General features: G+C 47.7%; 1 protein-coding gene across 3 annotated transcripts in view; it reads right to left on the bottom strand.

The window, feature by feature from the left end:
• The window catches only part of CCDC93 (coiled-coil domain containing 93), a 136291-nt gene that overhangs the window by 59958 nt on the left and 59839 nt on the right, over positions 1 to 16494 (bottom strand). For all 3 annotated transcript variants that reach the window (XR_005218914.1, XR_005218913.1, XM_037850246.1), the window contains exons 9-11: positions 14176 to 14268; positions 13842 to 13892; positions 12905 to 12991 (exon numbers count right to left, since the gene is read on the bottom strand). Coding sequence is in view for 1 of the 3 variants with exons in the window: in XM_037850246.1 (XP_037706174.1) it covers positions 12905 to 12991; positions 13842 to 13892; positions 14176 to 14268 (231 nt within the window). In the remaining 2 variants the exon portion in view is untranslated. The remainder of the gene's footprint in view (positions 1 to 12904; positions 12992 to 13841; positions 13893 to 14175; positions 14269 to 16494) is intronic.

The raw sequence follows: 16494 nt of genomic DNA, 5'->3' as shown, positions 1-16494 counted from the left end.
CTGATTCAATTCTCTAGCCACCTTTCCTAGGTTTAAACGATGTTTGAAGCTGGCAAGTCTAAAGCCTACATCTTTACCCAAACTGACAAAAATCCTGAAAGGAACAGGTTGTGTTGTGTAGCTTCAGATGAACCTACCAGGTTGACAGTAATTAATCAGCAAACACTGTTCTCTTTGTGGTTAATTATTGTCTATTCATAACTTAGTCCCCTGGAATTTAGGAAATCTTGGAGCAATCTGGAAATGCAAACATATTTAGCATTATCTCCAGATTTACAGGGTTCCTTACTCTCTTAATTCTGACTTCATTTTTAAATCTCTCTCACCTTCTCCCTTTGCCTAGTTCAATGAACCTTTGTTCAGATCCTATTATGTGCCAGGCACAGTGGTAGGTGCTGGGGAAGTGGGAAAAGACATAAACTTGACCTCTGGACATTCATCGTCCAGTCACATAAAACAGATTCATTCACAAATAAAGGTTTTGCTTCCCCCCACTTCCTTGCTTGCTTCCTTCCTTCCACAAATGTTTATGAAAACCCCATTATGTTAGGCACTGGGGATATACAGTGATCCCAGCTCTCATGTATGGCAGACAATCTAGTCCTAGGAGATGGGGAAATAAATTAAATAGTGCATTGTTAAGGATGCCATGAAGGAAACAAGGTGCCGATCTTCCTAATGTCATAGAAAAGCCTGTTTTTGGAAGGGGAGTCACCCTAAGTGGTTATTGGCTGGACGCCACAGTCCTCCAGTCAGCATCCAGCCTCTGCTGAGTATTTATTATGAGCTGGGCAACAGGATAGAGATGAAAGATGAACTCTTAGACCTCCAGAAGCTTACAGCTGTCGGATAGGAGTTGTATAGTAACACTTGGGAAGTTATGTGAAGAAAGGGTGTCTAGAAGGAAGGGGTACCCACATCCAGTCCTGAGCCCTCACCCCTCCCAAACCTGACCTGGGTTTTTCTATCTGTGACCACAAGCAGGAGCTTCTCAACAGAGCAATCCCTTCCTTGCACCACACATCTCCTCCAACTCCACATGCCAATCCTGCTGGAAAGTGGCAAAAATGTTTTGGGGGGCAGGGCAGGATGACGGATTGGAAACATTCACACCTAAGCTTATTAGAAATCAGTACTGGTTCCAGCTCAGCCCTGATTCTCTAACAAAGGAAGGGCCCTTTCTCAGCAATCAGGGTCTCCTCGTTATTAAGCTTCCCTTCCCACAACCTTCTGACCTAGACAGGGACCCCAATGTGCAGTATCTTCATGCAGTTCTCATCCCTCTTCAACTTTCCTCCTCCATTTCACCTCAACCAGGTATAGCTGAAAAAAGCCACCCATTCTACCTTATTATTACCAGAAAAAAAAAAGTCAATTATCAATTATGCCAATCAATTTTCTTTGGGCAGACACTTACATTTCAAATGTAAGCACAAAGCAAATTCAGTAATTTCCATCTATTTGAGAGTGCACAAATTATGCTATTCTGTAATTTATCTTTTTACAGGTTGATTGAGTCCTAACCGAGAGCTCCTTGGGTGCATCTGCATCTTACTCATAACTCCCTGCCAGCTCACTTCACACAGCGTGGGACATAGTACATGCTCAGAAGTCTGCTGAAAGAATAAATCAATCTCATCTAGAGGGTTGATTCTGTCAGATCTTGGCTGGAAAAACCACCAAACTGAAGATTTAAAATATCTCCAACAGTATACCAATTTTCTTCATGAATGTTTTGATTAGCCGTCATTATACTAATTGAAAGCAGCCAAGGGGTTACAAAACCAAGGTACAGAAATAACGGCATGAAGGCAGCTACCCCAAGGGGGAGACAATATACTAACAATCGATTGTTTGGGTCCAAACCATCCAACTGAGTTAAGTTTCCTGAAAGCCCAGTATGAGCAGAGGCCCTGCCTGTGGAGATGCAAGCCAGCATGCTTCGGTTTAGTAACAGCAATCCCTTCCTTTGGGGAATCACCCAATCACAGCGCTCACTTCCTGAGCACAACGCAACTGGTCTAGGGAGGAGCTTATGGCCTGAGCTATGCCCGACAGAGCAGTCTTTCCTTAGGATTTTACAGACAGATGCTGGAAGGATGTCACGAGACTGAAGGCGTCTGGGGCCAGGCTTCCAGGGGAAGAATATACAGAGACAAAGTGAAGCAGGTGAAGAGATAACAGGGCAAGGCAGCGTCAGTCCCTGGCAGCCCTGCCTTCACGGACCTTCCAGCTGGGAGAGCCCATCAAGGCTCTTTTTTTTTTGCTTATACAGCCTGCTGCGCAGGGTTTCTTACACTTGTAAAAAAGAGGCTCCTCTAAGATACACAGTCCAACTTTGTGAGTGACAGCACTGAAAAGGCAGTTTTCTCTGCTGCTGCATCATAGAGAAGAAAGAAAATGATCAGAGAAGAGGGGTTCAAAATCTACTCTAGTCCAATGTGGTTGTCTGCATTCTCTAGAGGAGACTGAGGAACTGAACTTTCTTTTGTGTTTTTATAGGTACATCTCGACCACACCCTGGCCACTGCCTCTTTGTGGCTGCACCAGGGCTCTAATTACCTGATAAGACTTCCCAGGTGCTCCTGAAAAACACAATTTCCAGACAGACCATAGGTTTCTGATTAACTGTCAGAGGACAGTCCTCATAATCAAAATGTCAGAAGCAATGGTGCCAGAATTTTTTAATTACTCTTTTCCACAAATAGGTCCCTTGATGATCCACAGTACATCTCACTAATGGAAGATTGAGATGTTGACAGTCTTCTGGCCAGGATGTTACACTCTACAGAGGTGGATGGGAACTTGTTAAGGTGGCATTCTCCAGCAATATGAAAAGTCCTTTGGACTGTGCGGGTTGCTGGTGCTGAGTTCCAACTTGGCGGGCCGGGGCCAGGGAACCTGGTCAGCCCCTGGGGGAGGCGATGGGCATGGGCAGTAATACCCTCCACAGCCCCCCGGGCCTGAGAAAGTGGAGACAGCTACAGGCCCCATCTCCCTCACCCAAAATACAACCGTTAGAGGAAGCTTGCCAGAGAAAACCGCCCCCTTTATCTTGCCCGCACACTCCCCGTTGCCAGAGCAACTCCCGCCACTGCCAGTGCGCATACACCGTTGCCAGAGCAACTCCCGCCCTTTTCAAACGACCTCCGCGCCCTCTCAGAACCAATCCTAGCCTTTATCCCCTCAGCATTGCCATGTAAGGACCCCACACCCCTAACACCGACCCCGCCCTCTATGCCACCCTATGTAACTTGTGCTCACCCCTGATTAAAGGCTTTTGTTCTACCACCCTGAAAGTGGAGTGTCTCGCGTCCCTCTCTCGCCGCCCTCCACACCTTGCACGCCTCCGCCCGGGACTCGGCCAAGTCCCCCGCCTCACCTTCGCCTCCGGGAAGAGCTGCCGCCGGTACCCCTCAAGCAACGCTGAGCGCAGAGGGTTCCGTGGCTGCCCGCCCCTAGCTGCGACCGCAACTGGTGCCCCGTGTGAGGCCACATCTACTCGTCCCCTCTCCACACAACGGTCCAGCAAATCGCCCGCTCGCCCGGACGCCTCTCCATCTCCCCTTCCCCTCGCCTGCAAGATGATGCATCACAGCCAATCTGGATCCCAGGAAGAGCAATCCGACCCGCCACCAGCAGCCACGCGTCTAACGAGACGAGAACGCCGTCGTCTCCGCAACCTGGTGTACCAGATGACAACCTTGCACCTAGACCGGGAGCCCAGTCCGGAGATACCCCCGGAGAGACAAGAAATCATGGAGATTATGCGCCCATACAGACGGGCAAAAGCAAGCCCCCTGCACCTCCATAACCCCCACCCAAGCATTGCTTCCCTTCTAATAATCATGCTTGCCCTCGCCTCTTCCACCCAGGCCAACCCCCATCGGCCTTGGAAATGGACCCTTGCGCGATGGGAAGATTCCAAAATAATTCTTTCTAATACCACTGCAGGACGCCCCTCTTTTGTTTTCAATGCCACTGATCTGTTTCCCCCTCCTAATCCAAAACCTGTTGGTTATCCTGGCAGCCTTAATATACAAAATTATTACATGTGCCCATCCTCAAATCCTGGAAAACCGTACTGCAATTCCCCCTATGAGTACTACTGCGCATACTGGGGGTGTGAAACACTGGCCACTAGCTGGAAACCCAGTGCCCCAGACAAATTTCTAAATCTTACAGAGGTCCCATATACTTGCCAAAACCCAGGCAACCGCTGGTACGATAGGTACCTCTGTCCAAAAAAACTTATGCTCACCGTACTAGACCCTACTGATACCTCTTGGCTTATGGGTCGCACTTGGGGTTTCCGAATCTATCTAGCTGGATCCGACCCAGGATCTCTCATTCTAATAAAAAAAGAGGCAGTACAGCAAACACCAAGCGGCGTTGGCCCCAACAAAGTCCTTAACCCCCTTAATCCACGGCCCTCCAGCCGCACCTCAGCTGCAAACAGCGCATCACCAACCCCAACACCCCAACCTTTTCTGCCCCCCTCTCATTACTCCTCTCCCCTCCTCGGCCTTATCCAAGCGGCCTTCACCTCAGTAAATTCCTCCCACCCCAATCTTACCTCCTCCTGTTGGCTTTGCCTCTCCACCTCCTTCTCCCTGTATGAGCCCGTCGCCTCCAACCTCTCCTTTTCGGAAAATACAGAGAATAGCCCCTCGGAATGCAATTGGAATACCTCTGCCGTCCCCCTAACCTTTCATTCGGTTTCCTCCACAGGAAAGTGCATCCGCCCTCTCTCATACAACTCTCCCAATCTCACAGCTTGTGCCAACTACTCATCCCCCGACAGCTCTGCCAAATTTCTTATTCCCCACAACTCCTCCCAATGGCTCTGCTCCTCTACAGGACTTACCCCCTGCCTTAACGTGCGAACCCTCAATACAACTCATGAAACTTGCCTCCTAATTGTCCTTATCCCTAGGGTCTTATATCACAGCGAGGAAGACTTCTTCCTCCGCCTAGAAAGAACTGCAGCTCCTGCCCCTCTGCAAAAGCGAGAGCCCATCACCGCCCTCACGGTCGCCACCCTCCTAGGTCTTGCAGGCGCTGGCACCGGAATCGCTGCGTTAGCCAGTCAAGGCTCCGCCCTAACTCACCTCCGGGCGGCTGTTGACGAGGACATTCGTCACCTACAAAACGCTATTTCCCATCTTAAAAATTCTGTTAACTCCCTCTCTGAGGTCGTGCTCCAAAACCGCCGAGGTCTCGACCTTCTTCTCCTCAAAGAAGGAGGCCTTTGCGCCGCCCTAGGAGAAGAATGCTGTGTTTATGCCAATTCCACAGGTCTCGCCGAAAACAGCCTAAAGAAGGTCCGAGAGGGACTAGAACAACGCAGAAGGAACCGTGAAGCCACCAACTATTGGTCCCACATCTTTGCCCCCCTCCTCCCATACCTCCTCCCTCTCCTCGGCCCCCTACTAATGATTATTCTAGCTCTCACCCTAGGTCCCTGTATTATCCGCAGACTTGTCCAACTTGCTAAAAGCCAGGCCAATGCTGTCTTCTCATCGTTTGTGCAAGTCCAGTATCAACGACTTGCCTCTACTGAAGAAGCTAGCCCTCCGCAGCGTCACCACCCTCGTCCATCCCGCAAGCAGCAAGGCCCCTCTCGAGCGCCCGGGCGCCACACCGATGCCGAGCTCCAGCCTCTCTGAGCAGCCGTCAATCCTTTTCCCCTCCCCGGCCTCCCCTTTCCCTCATCCCTTGGCGGATCTCTCCTGTGAGCTTCTTCTTCTAATTAGAAAAGAAGGGGGAATTGCGGGTTGCTGGTGCTGAGTTCCAACTTGGCGGGCCGGGGCCAGGGAACCTGGTCAGCCCCTGGGGGAGGCGATGGGCATGGGCAGTAGCGCCCTCCACAGCCCCCCCCCAGGGAACCTGGCCAGCCCCTGGAGAGGGTAGTGGGCATGGGCAGTAATACCCTCCACAGCCCCCCAGGGCCTGAGAAAGTGGAGACGGCTACAGGCCCCATCTCCCTCACCCAAAATACAACCGTTAGAGGAAGCTTGCCAGAGAAAACCGCCCCCTTTATCTTGCCCGCACACTCCCCGTTGCCAGAGCAACTCCCGCCACTGCCAGTGCGCATACACCGTTGCCAGAGCAACTCCCGCCCTTTTCAAACGACCTCCGCGCCCTCTCAGAACCAATCCTAGCCTTTATCCCCTCAGCATTGCCATGTAAGGACCCCACACCCCTAACACCAACCCCGCCCTCTATGCCACCCTATGTAACTTGTGCTCACCCCTGATTAAAGGCTTTTGTTCTACCACCCTGAAAGTGGAGTGTCTCGCGTCCCTCTCTCGCCGCCCTCCACACCTTGCACGCCTCCGCCCGGGACTCGGCCAAGTCCCCCGCCTCACCTTCGCCTCCGGGAAGAGCTGCCGCCGGTACCCCTCAAGCAACGCTGAGCGCAGAGGGTTCCGTGGCTGCCCGCCCCTAGCTGCGACCGCAGGACTGCCCAAACAGAAACGCCTCCGGCTTCAGCAGCTGAGGTGTGATTATGTGGGAGTGCCCGCACTGCACCATTTTCATTTCGACTTGTTTCTGTGGTTAATTCCCATTATGACCTGGCCTCTTCTCTCCTCTAGGCCCACAGAAAGCTGTCAGATGGCAGGAGGATCTAAGGAGGCACTGGTGCCGCAGAGCCAGGAAGGCATAGCCTAAGGATGGTAAATGAGCCATCCCAGCTTCTCCCTGAGGAGGCTCCACCCTGTCAAGGAGACAGGTTTGACAGCCAGACAGCCTGTGTTCAGACCTGGAACTTATTAGCTATATGGCCCTGGGCAAGCTACTTAACCTCCTTGACCCTCAAGTTTCTTCATCAGCAAAATGGACATAACATCACATGCTTATTTACTGAGCACCAACCTTGGCAAGGCTCTGAGGTTATAGAAAAGACTAAAGCATGGTCCACATTCACATCAACAGGCAGTTCCAACTGCATACAAGTAAGCAAAGTGATGGAGGGAGGCAGAAGGCAGCACTATTTTGAGAATTAAAGGAGATAATGGTATACCAAGTCTACTTGACACAAAGAAAGCATCCAGGATAGATTCCTTCTGATTCCCAAAGACAGACTGTACACCTCTGGATCTACAAAATGCTCTAAGACCCTGTGTTAGGGAGCTGTTTTGACCAAGGATGATTTAGCTGGCAGGCTAAGCACTGAAGTGGTCAAAATGTTGTGTGGCTGGTTAGTATGTGGCATCATGGAGAGTCCCTTCCTGCCCCTCCAGGGACCCTGCACCTCACCCAGTGTGACATTCCCAGGGCAGCTTCCTTCCCTTTCTTCTGGCGCCTAAAGAGGATTGGGGTGGGGGTGGGGTAGGGGTGTTTTTTGGACTTTTTAAGTCAAGCTTTTTAATTTTCTGCAAGTCATAGTAATAGACTCCTTTTACCTGTAAAAATGAATACTATGTTGCAGTCAGTGAATTAAGACACCAACACCAAAAAGCAAAGTAGTGCCTCTTCTAGCACATTCGGGGAAGGGTGTTACCCTTTGGAAACAAATGGAGGTGGCACCGCTTGGCCCAGAGCTGACTGCCACTCATGAATTATATATCTGGCAGTATCCTGACATTCTCCTTCCTTCTGCTTGGCTTGCTTTGAAACACATGGGTCATTTATCGTATCACACGGTCATAAGAACTTGTGAACTTTACAAATGAAAGAGAAGCCTGCACATCTACAAATGCCTAGCCACTTTCCAAACACTTGCACCAGGCAGACTGTTCAATTTCACTCTTTGTCATAAAATCAAATTCACACTTTCATCCTCCAAGGATTATCTTGTCCCTCTTCTTCACTAAGCAAAAGCCTACCTGAAACTCAGCTTAACCTATGAAATACCACCTATGGCTTCCCTTCTAAGCATTCCTCAATCCTATCTCTACACCTAAGGGTTTTATTACTGAGACCCTTAATGAAGGGAGTGGATTTTAGATGTACTCCCAGTGGCTAGTTTATGGCAGTAGATTAAAGAGCAAAACCAACTGTGGTGGACAGACCCTCAGTGGCCCCATGAGCTCTGCCTTCTGGTGTTCACTCCTTTGTGTAATTCCCTCCCCTGGAGAGTGGGTGGGACCTGGGGCTTGCTTCTAACCAAGAGAATACAACAAAGGTGACTGGATGGAAGTGATCACCTTTACTTAATTATCTATAAGGCTGTAATTTGTTTGGTGAGGACACGCCCTCCCTTGCAGGCTTTGATAGAATTAAAGGACAGTGCTGGGCAGTCCCACATGGCAAGGAATGAGGGTGGCTTCCAGCAGAAACAAGCAAGAACTGAGACCCCTCTGTCCAACAAAGTCACAAGGACCCGAATTCTGCCAACAACCTCATGAGCTCAGAAGGGATCCTACCTCAGCTGAGCCTCAGAAAAAACTGTAGCCTGAGGTAGAGGCCCCTGATAAGCTGTGCCTGACTCCTGGCCCGCAGAACCTGTGTCAGACGCTGTGGCTTAACATTGCTAAGTAGCAACAGATAACTAAGTACACAAACAGAGAGAGGAAAGCAGCCCCTGCCCTCTGAGAGGCGTCCTGGTTCTATCAGCGAGGCCTCAACATTGCTGAGAGCTGGCCTGCACTCATAGACCGGCCTGGTGTTGAACACAAACAATTCAAAGAACAGCAATATCAGACCAGGCCACTCTGTGACTGTGATAGGTCAAGAGAAAAAAACAGTCCACTCAGTAGTGATGTCTGAACACAGACAAAAACACGAATACTGCCCAAATCAAAAAATGATCAAACATCCCACCATCCTGGCTAATGTTGGTAGACAGCTTTCGCCCTGCCTTTGTGATAAGATGAATTAAGATAGTCACTCCTTCCTTACAGGAGCCGACACAGAGCAAAGTCCCACTTCCTTGACCTTTCTCCAAATTCAACTAGCACAAGCCCAAATCCTATACTAAGTCCCTTCTAACACCCTCTTACTGAGATGCCCCGCTGGTGTGTGCTCTCTCTCACTGCAGTAAACCCAACCTGTTCAACCACAGGTGTGTTCCTTTGGCTGGAGGGTATTGACAAAACAACCAAAATCAAAACCATCAAACAAATGAATAAACAAAAATGGAAACAAACATGGCTTTCTCATGAAATGCTCATAAAAATAGAAACATAAACCAATAAAAGAAAGAGTCCATCTATAGCCTAATCTAGACATAAAACACAAAAATACAATAGTGTCTCAAAATGAGTATAAAGAAATTATTTGATAGATGGTATTAGAATAAATGGATAGTAGTAGGAAAACTAGGGTAGAGCCACACTGAACTCTACCCAGGTTAAAGAATTAAGCATCTTTAATAAGAGATTAACTGAAACGTAATGGACTACTTCATCAGATCCAAGGGAAAAATGAGGAACCTCTCATTTGGAAACAATAACAAAGAAAAAGACTGACTGATTTGGGTACAATTCTGTGCCGGACTGGCTATATTATGTCTTGATCTTTTAATCCAATCTTGTGGGATATTTGGATTAGGTTGTTTCCATGGAGATGTGACTCACCCAACAGAGGGTGATAACTCTGAGTAGACTGTTTCCATGGAGGGCGTGGCCTTGCCCATTCTGCTTGGGTCTTGATTAGTTCACTGGAGTACTTTAAGAAGAGACACACCAGGCTCAGACACTTTCTGCAGCTGAGAGGCATATTTTGGAGACGGTCATTGAAAGTAGACTTTCGCTAGTCCAGGGTTTGCCTGGGAGAAACTACAAGAACACCCCCAGATGCCTAGAGAGAAACGTCCCAGAACTCCAGAGCAGACGCCAGCCACGTGCCTTCCCAGCTAACAGAGGTTTTCTGGAAGCCAGTGGCCTTTCTCCAGTGAAGGTATCCTATTGCTGATGTCTTACCTTGGACACTTTATGGTCTCAAGACTATAACTTTGTAACCAAATAAACCCCTTTATAAAAGCCCATCCATTTCTGGTGTTTTGCAAAACTGCAGCATTAGCAAACCAGAACACATTCCTTGCACGTAATTAAAAACAATACAAAAATTAAATGAACAGCCCAAGAAATATTTGTATTACAGTGACCAAATATTTACACCTAGAATAGAGACTTTACTTGAATTTACAAGAAAAGCACCACATACCCAAAGATACACGAGTAAAGTCTGTATCAAACAATTCACCCAGGAGGAAGAAGAAATAGTAAACAAAAACCTGGAACCATATTTAGTCTCTCAGTGGTCCAAGGATGTCCCATTTTACAGATAGTTACAGTGTAAGTTAGATAAATGAACATGTAAAGCTGGAAGTGCTGGGGTCACACTGGGAACCCCTTTCACCACTGATAGAATTTATATGATTATGATTTATTTGTAAAGCAACACGGAGCAGGAGTCATAACCGATCATCCAACTCCTGGGAAATCTTTCAGTAGAAACTAACATCTGACTTCACAGAAGTGTCATCCACGATGGCAAACAGTGAGAAACAACTTAAAAGTCTAAACAGGAAAATGCTTTGGGAATTGTGCTGCCTCAACACACAGATTACCTTAGACCTTTAAAATACCTTAGACATTAAAACAACTGTGAAGGCTAGAAACATCAAAAATGTTTAGGATTTAATGTGACCAAAAAATTAATTTAAAAAGACTGTAAAAATGTCAATAAAGCATACCACTGGTTGAATAGCTATAATCTGCCAGGCACTGTTTTAGGCATTTTTGGTCACATCATATTTAATCTTTGCAAAACACTGCCAGGAGAATAATATTTCCATTTTATAGATGACGACACTAAGGCTAAAAGAGGTTAAATAAATTGGCCAAGGTCACCCAGCTGGGAAGCAGAGAAGACAGATAGGAGCTAAGATGCGACTCCAAATGCTGTGTTTTAACCACTGCTCTGTTCCATCCCTTTTAGACATACATGTGGCTCCAAACTATGTACAATTTACAGGTATGTGGAAACAAACACTGGAAGACAATATGCAAATGTGAAATAACTATGATACAAGGATAGCATTAAAGGCAATTTAATTTTAAAAACCATCATCTTTAATGTTACATGATGTATTCAATGGAAACAACACAGACAATCAAGCAATGAACTCTCGACTGCCAATTCTCCATAAGAAATTGAATTATATACATCCTTAGAAAGAGATGGGGCACTGATTGCCTCCTGTATAAAATTCTAGTTTTATTCTTTTCTAGCAGAATGGAATGGAGGTAGAAAATAGTCCAGGGTAAAGAATTCCTAAAAGCAGTCATCAGAGTTAGGTACAGATCACTGAGAAAGCTCAAGGGATAAAAAAACAAAGAGACTAAGAAGGAAACACAGAAAATGCAGAGCTGACTGGGGAAGACAGGCAAGCTTCAGGACTCCTAGGCAGGGGAGGGCTGGAAGGAGGTGTCCTGCCCACCAAAGGGGGTAGTCTGAGTGCCTGCCTGCCTGCTTTCCCTTTTACAGTAACCAGAGCTCCTGTCTCCCAGCCGTGGGCAAGTATCGAGAACAAAACCACAGTCCCTGTGGAAAGAGCAGTGAGTGCCCTGTCCTGTCACTTTATTTATTTATTTATTTTTAACAGATCCAGCAATGCTGTGTGGCAACTTTAGGGCACCCACACACACATACACTCTTGCTATCCAGATGTGTGCCGACAGTAAATCAAGACACTGTCTCATCGAAGCAGGGCCAGCACTAATGCATCACTCCTACCACAATGGCATCGTCAACTCTTTTTAGTTTATTTGTACACAATTTGTGGCAGGGTTACTGATTGGGGAGCCTGAGTATAATCTAAAGCCTTTTCTGGTCAAACTCCAGATGGCACTTTGACTAGTGCCACCTTTCCTCAGTGGTAAACTGAAACAGAGGATGCTTTGGATTAGAAAACCTATGTTAAGAAGCATTAACTTGGGGACTGAAGGGGAATATAAGGGAATCCCACCCCCAGACATTCCAAGCTCTTTTACTTATCATCATGCTCAGAAGGCCCCCAACTTGGTGGGAGATGACAGATGCGGTCAACCTCCCAGGTTCCAGGTGACACTGCCTCCCTCACTAGAGCATCTGTACAATACCTTGAGAAGACGACTGCACAGAGAGTTCAAGGCAGAGCTAATGTGTCATTAAGGTTTCTGAGAAAAGGAAAGCAAAGCCGGATGCTTCAAAAGACATCAACACTTTAAGGGGCAGGCTGAGTATGGCTGGGGAGGGAAGGATATGAAACAGTGCCCTGTAAATCTAATTTTACTGAACCACATCTCAGCCAGACCAGAATCAGTTATGTGCAAAATGATTAATAACTGTCTCCCTGAAATATTCAAGGTCCTGCTGTCTATTCTTAGGATGGGGAGGGGATAAAATCTAATGCTGAAATATGACTTGCAGGCTTTTGTTTGTTCTGTGCCTTTTTAATAAAGTAGAACAAGAAATTTTGCCTTGGGCTTGGCTGAGTTATGGGGCTTATCTGTTAAGTGACGAAGCTTCATTCCTAAGCCGTATCACCAAACCGAGCCCAGGTCATCAGAAGCCTGGCAGAGGAGGAAAAATGCCTGTACTCAGGCATCGATTTATCAACTGTGTTAACTGCTCTGAGATGTTTTCTCTTTCTATTTATAGAAAAACAGGCACTGCAGGACAAAATTAATTTAGCTGATGGACAAGTGCTGATGTGTGGCAAAGCATGGCTCATCAGGCTTTGACAAAGGTGCCTGGCCCCTTTATGGCTGGGGGCCGTGGGCTGGGTGTAGAAAAACACGTTGAGGCATTGCCTGAGGCAAGGCCTTTGGCACCCCACAACATATCTTTATAGTACCCCACATATCTTTGCAGCCGTGCACTTACCTTCTTGTCCCCCCACCCCGCATACTTGCGCAGCCCCCATATACCTTCTCAGCCCCTCCACATACCTTTGTGGACCCACACTTACCTTCTCAGCATACTCAGACACAATCTGCTTGATCTCAGCAGAGCACAGGCCCACGATCTGGCCCACGGAGCTCGCGGTGAGCCGGCTCTGCAACCACACGTGGGGAAGGGTCTCAAGGCCATGCTTGTCTTTCACAGAACTGGAAAACCTGAACACTCTGAGTACCATGAAATAGGTAGCATTCCCGGGGAAAAATAATTTGGCTTCTGCTCACATCCTCATCAACAAGGAAGGGAGAAAACAAATCCTGGGAATAATTTTGAGCCACCTCTCTACTCCTGAGCCACTCAGCTGACTCAGAGCTTCTCCTCTGACCCTGGGCAAATGGTTCTCCACCATCTCTGCCCCAGCCCAAGGCACGTCTTCCTGACAGTCACTAAGCAGAGCCTGCAAGGGACTTGGGCCTAGGACTCAGGCAGGAGAGAGGTACAAATGGGAGAGGAAGAGGAATCTCAGAACCCCTAAAATACCTATTTACTGCCACAGTCCTTTCATGGCTCAAAAAGGAATGATCCTTTCAAAGCACTTGGCTAAACCTTCCAAACAGGCCTCCAGCTCTGCGAAGATCAGCTGGGTGTTCCATTTTCCAGCTAGCTGATGCAGAAAGAAGGCAGACCTCAAGGCTCCTTTGACATGGGTGGGGCTTGTGGTTATGGAGAGGTGGGGCTGAAAGCCGTCCTGGAGGCAGAGGCCGGTGACCTGTCCCGGCAGGCAGGCAGGCTCCATCCCGCTCTCACAGGGGTCCTTTGATTATCCCCTTCCCAGAGGTTCCCATGGGTGGCAACACTGTGCCTTTATAAAAAGTTTCCCAGAACAGGAAACAGGAGGCACTGAGCGCTAAGAAGAGGGCCCTGGAGAAGGTGATGCCACGGGAGGGCAGAGCAGTGGTCCCAAGCCTCCGCCTCCACTCCCCTTGTCCCCACGACCTCCTCCTCACCTCCTCGCTGGCCATGGCAGTCATCTTGGTCATCAGGGACTCAATGCGCTGCTGAGAGAGGGGTGGAGAAGCCACAGTGAGCAGTTTTGACCACTTAGGACTTAAGCAATATGCCTGCATGGGTTTCTGGAGAGAAACCCAAGGGGTGTTTTCCTTGAACTCATTTTATGGTGAGCCTTATGACGGGTGGTAAAAGGAAACAGGCATGAAAGGCTAGCTCCGAGCAGCTGGCCATGGAAGGCAGCTGCCCATTTTGGAAAGCTGGGGATAGAAGTAGAATTTCTGCCCAACTGATTTTAAACAAACTTCAGACAGCTCTACACAGGCCATATACCTCTTCAGCAGCTTGAAGCTCATTCTCTTCAAGGGCATCAGCTTTTTCTGTAGCCGGGGCCCCTGCAGGAAGCGCTGTTTTCTTGTCCTCAGCCTGGAAGGGAAGATGCAAAAATGACTGAGCACTGGAGCTGGAGACTCAGCAGAGAAAGTACAACACTGCAAGGAGGCATGAGTCTATAAAGAAAACACACACATCTGAGGAGTCCAAAGAGCCCTGAAAGCAAATGGAAAACTCCAGAGACCCGAATTTCCATTTGAGCTATACACCAAGCAGGTCAGACTTCAGGGCCTGGTGAATGCCCATCTCCATTGCCCCAGTCCACGGCACACCCATTTCTCAGACTTATCCTTTATTTGACAGGGCCTGGCCCCCGCTTTGACACCTTCAAGAGCAGATCACTGCTTGAAGAAATCTTTCCTCAAACTGCCAGTTGAGACGCTTAGTGGGACATGAAAACAATTTAGCAGGTGTGATGATCCTCTAAATAAACTAAATAAAAACAATAGATCATATCTACATGCTTTGCAAGCAGTAAAGGATTAAGTACTGTTTCCTGACACTTTAATTTCTGAGTGTGTGTGTGTGTGTGTGTGTGTGTGTGTGTGTGTGTGTGTGTGTGTGTGTGTACTAGATCACAATGAAAAGTAGAATTCTTACTCTGGAGAGTGGTCAAAAAAGTTTGAAAACCATTAATCTACAGGATAAAATCTAAACTGTTCCACCTGGTGACCAAGCTCCATGCTCTGGAACCAGCCTCGGGCTCTAAATGTGCCACCCCATCCTAGGGACACCATGGAGTCACGGTAGTCTTCAAAAGTGGGGTGGCTGAAGTGTAGTGTTCTTGATTTTCATTCCGTCTCTGCCATCTTCCAGCTGCGTAACCTCAGGCTGACTTTCTTGGACATCAGAGTCTTCTAGGGTTGAAAAGGAGAGTTGGACTTGCCCTCCACGGACCACCCCAGCTCTAGGACGCTTTTCTGTAACAAGCCTACTCCTGACCATGGGAGACACCCCGAGCTCCTCACTGATGGTCAGATCTGTAGGGGACATTCTGACATAGGAGGGACAAGACGAGCCCAACCTGAACAACATTTCATGGGCATCTCATGATTTTCCTAGTCATAATCAAACTGCCTCAATTCAGAATATAGTCACATACAAAGAGGCATTCTTTTCAGACTTAAATTACATATCAAATTAAATCTATACATTAATTTATTACATACTAGATGTCACATGGACACACTCAAACACAAATGTGGAAAAAAAATACATAAGAAAATAAGGTATAATCAGTGCATGACTAATAATAATATATATATACTACTAATATTAATAACGATAATGAAAATAGCTAATGCTCATGAGCTGCTCACAATGTGCTGGATCATTCTAAGTCCTTTACATGTTAATACTCATGATGATGCTATGGGGGGGGGGAGGACTGCCCCCATTTTACAGATGCTGTGAACTAAGGCTCAACAATTAAGACAACTGTCCAAAGTCACAGAGAGAAGGGGAGGAGCTAGGATTTGAAACCTGCCAGCCTGGCTCTAGCAGGTATACCCCTGGACACTGTTGGGGCCAGCCCCCAGTAACTGAGATGATTACCCCCAGAAGCAGAGGATGGCTGGCGGGTCAGGGCAGGCTTCCTGGGTGATGGACTGAAGGATGGGGGATCTGGAAGGTGGATGGGTGACAGCAGAGCAGCAGGAGGAGTGGTGTCCCATTCAAGAAAATCTGGGGGTCAGGCAGGGAGTGAGGAAAGAGATTACTAAGAGGTCCCAAGTTGTAGGACTCTACCTTCTAAGAAGCCAATGACCACTTTAGTTCGCATTTTGGTATTTGGAAGACAGTGGTTGGATATTGGATAAACCTGGGTTTAGGTTCTTATTATGGCGCTTTAGGAGCTATGTTCTTGGACACATTACTTAGCCTCTCTGAGCCTTAACTTTCTGACCTGAAAATCAGGAATAAGTATCTTCCTCAAAGAGGTATCCAGAGGAGTAAGTGAAAAGATACCTGCAGAGCCCTTACCAGAAGCCTGGCACACAGTAAGGGCTCGGCACTACAACACACACCCGCCCTGTGCCAACAGTTATGGATCATTAATAAATCCTGAACAGAGATCTTTGGGACTCCTTTGTTAAGAAAGAAACCCCCTTCCTGACTTTCCCCCACTAGGCTGTTTGAGCACAGGGTGCACCTGTAACATAAGGTTGTGTTCTATCTCACTGCTATCATTCTGTTCACACCTGTCTAGTCTCTCTTGTCAGATGAGGCATGCTCACACCCTGCAATGGATTTCATCTGCAT

Source organism: Choloepus didactylus, chromosome 9, assembly GCF_015220235.1.
Source record: "Choloepus didactylus isolate mChoDid1 chromosome 9, mChoDid1.pri, whole genome shotgun sequence".
NCBI lineage: Eukaryota > Metazoa > Chordata > Mammalia > Pilosa > Megalonychidae > Choloepus > Choloepus didactylus.
The sequence above is the reverse complement of the archived record's forward strand: the minus strand, read 5'-3'. Positions and strand labels throughout refer to the sequence as shown.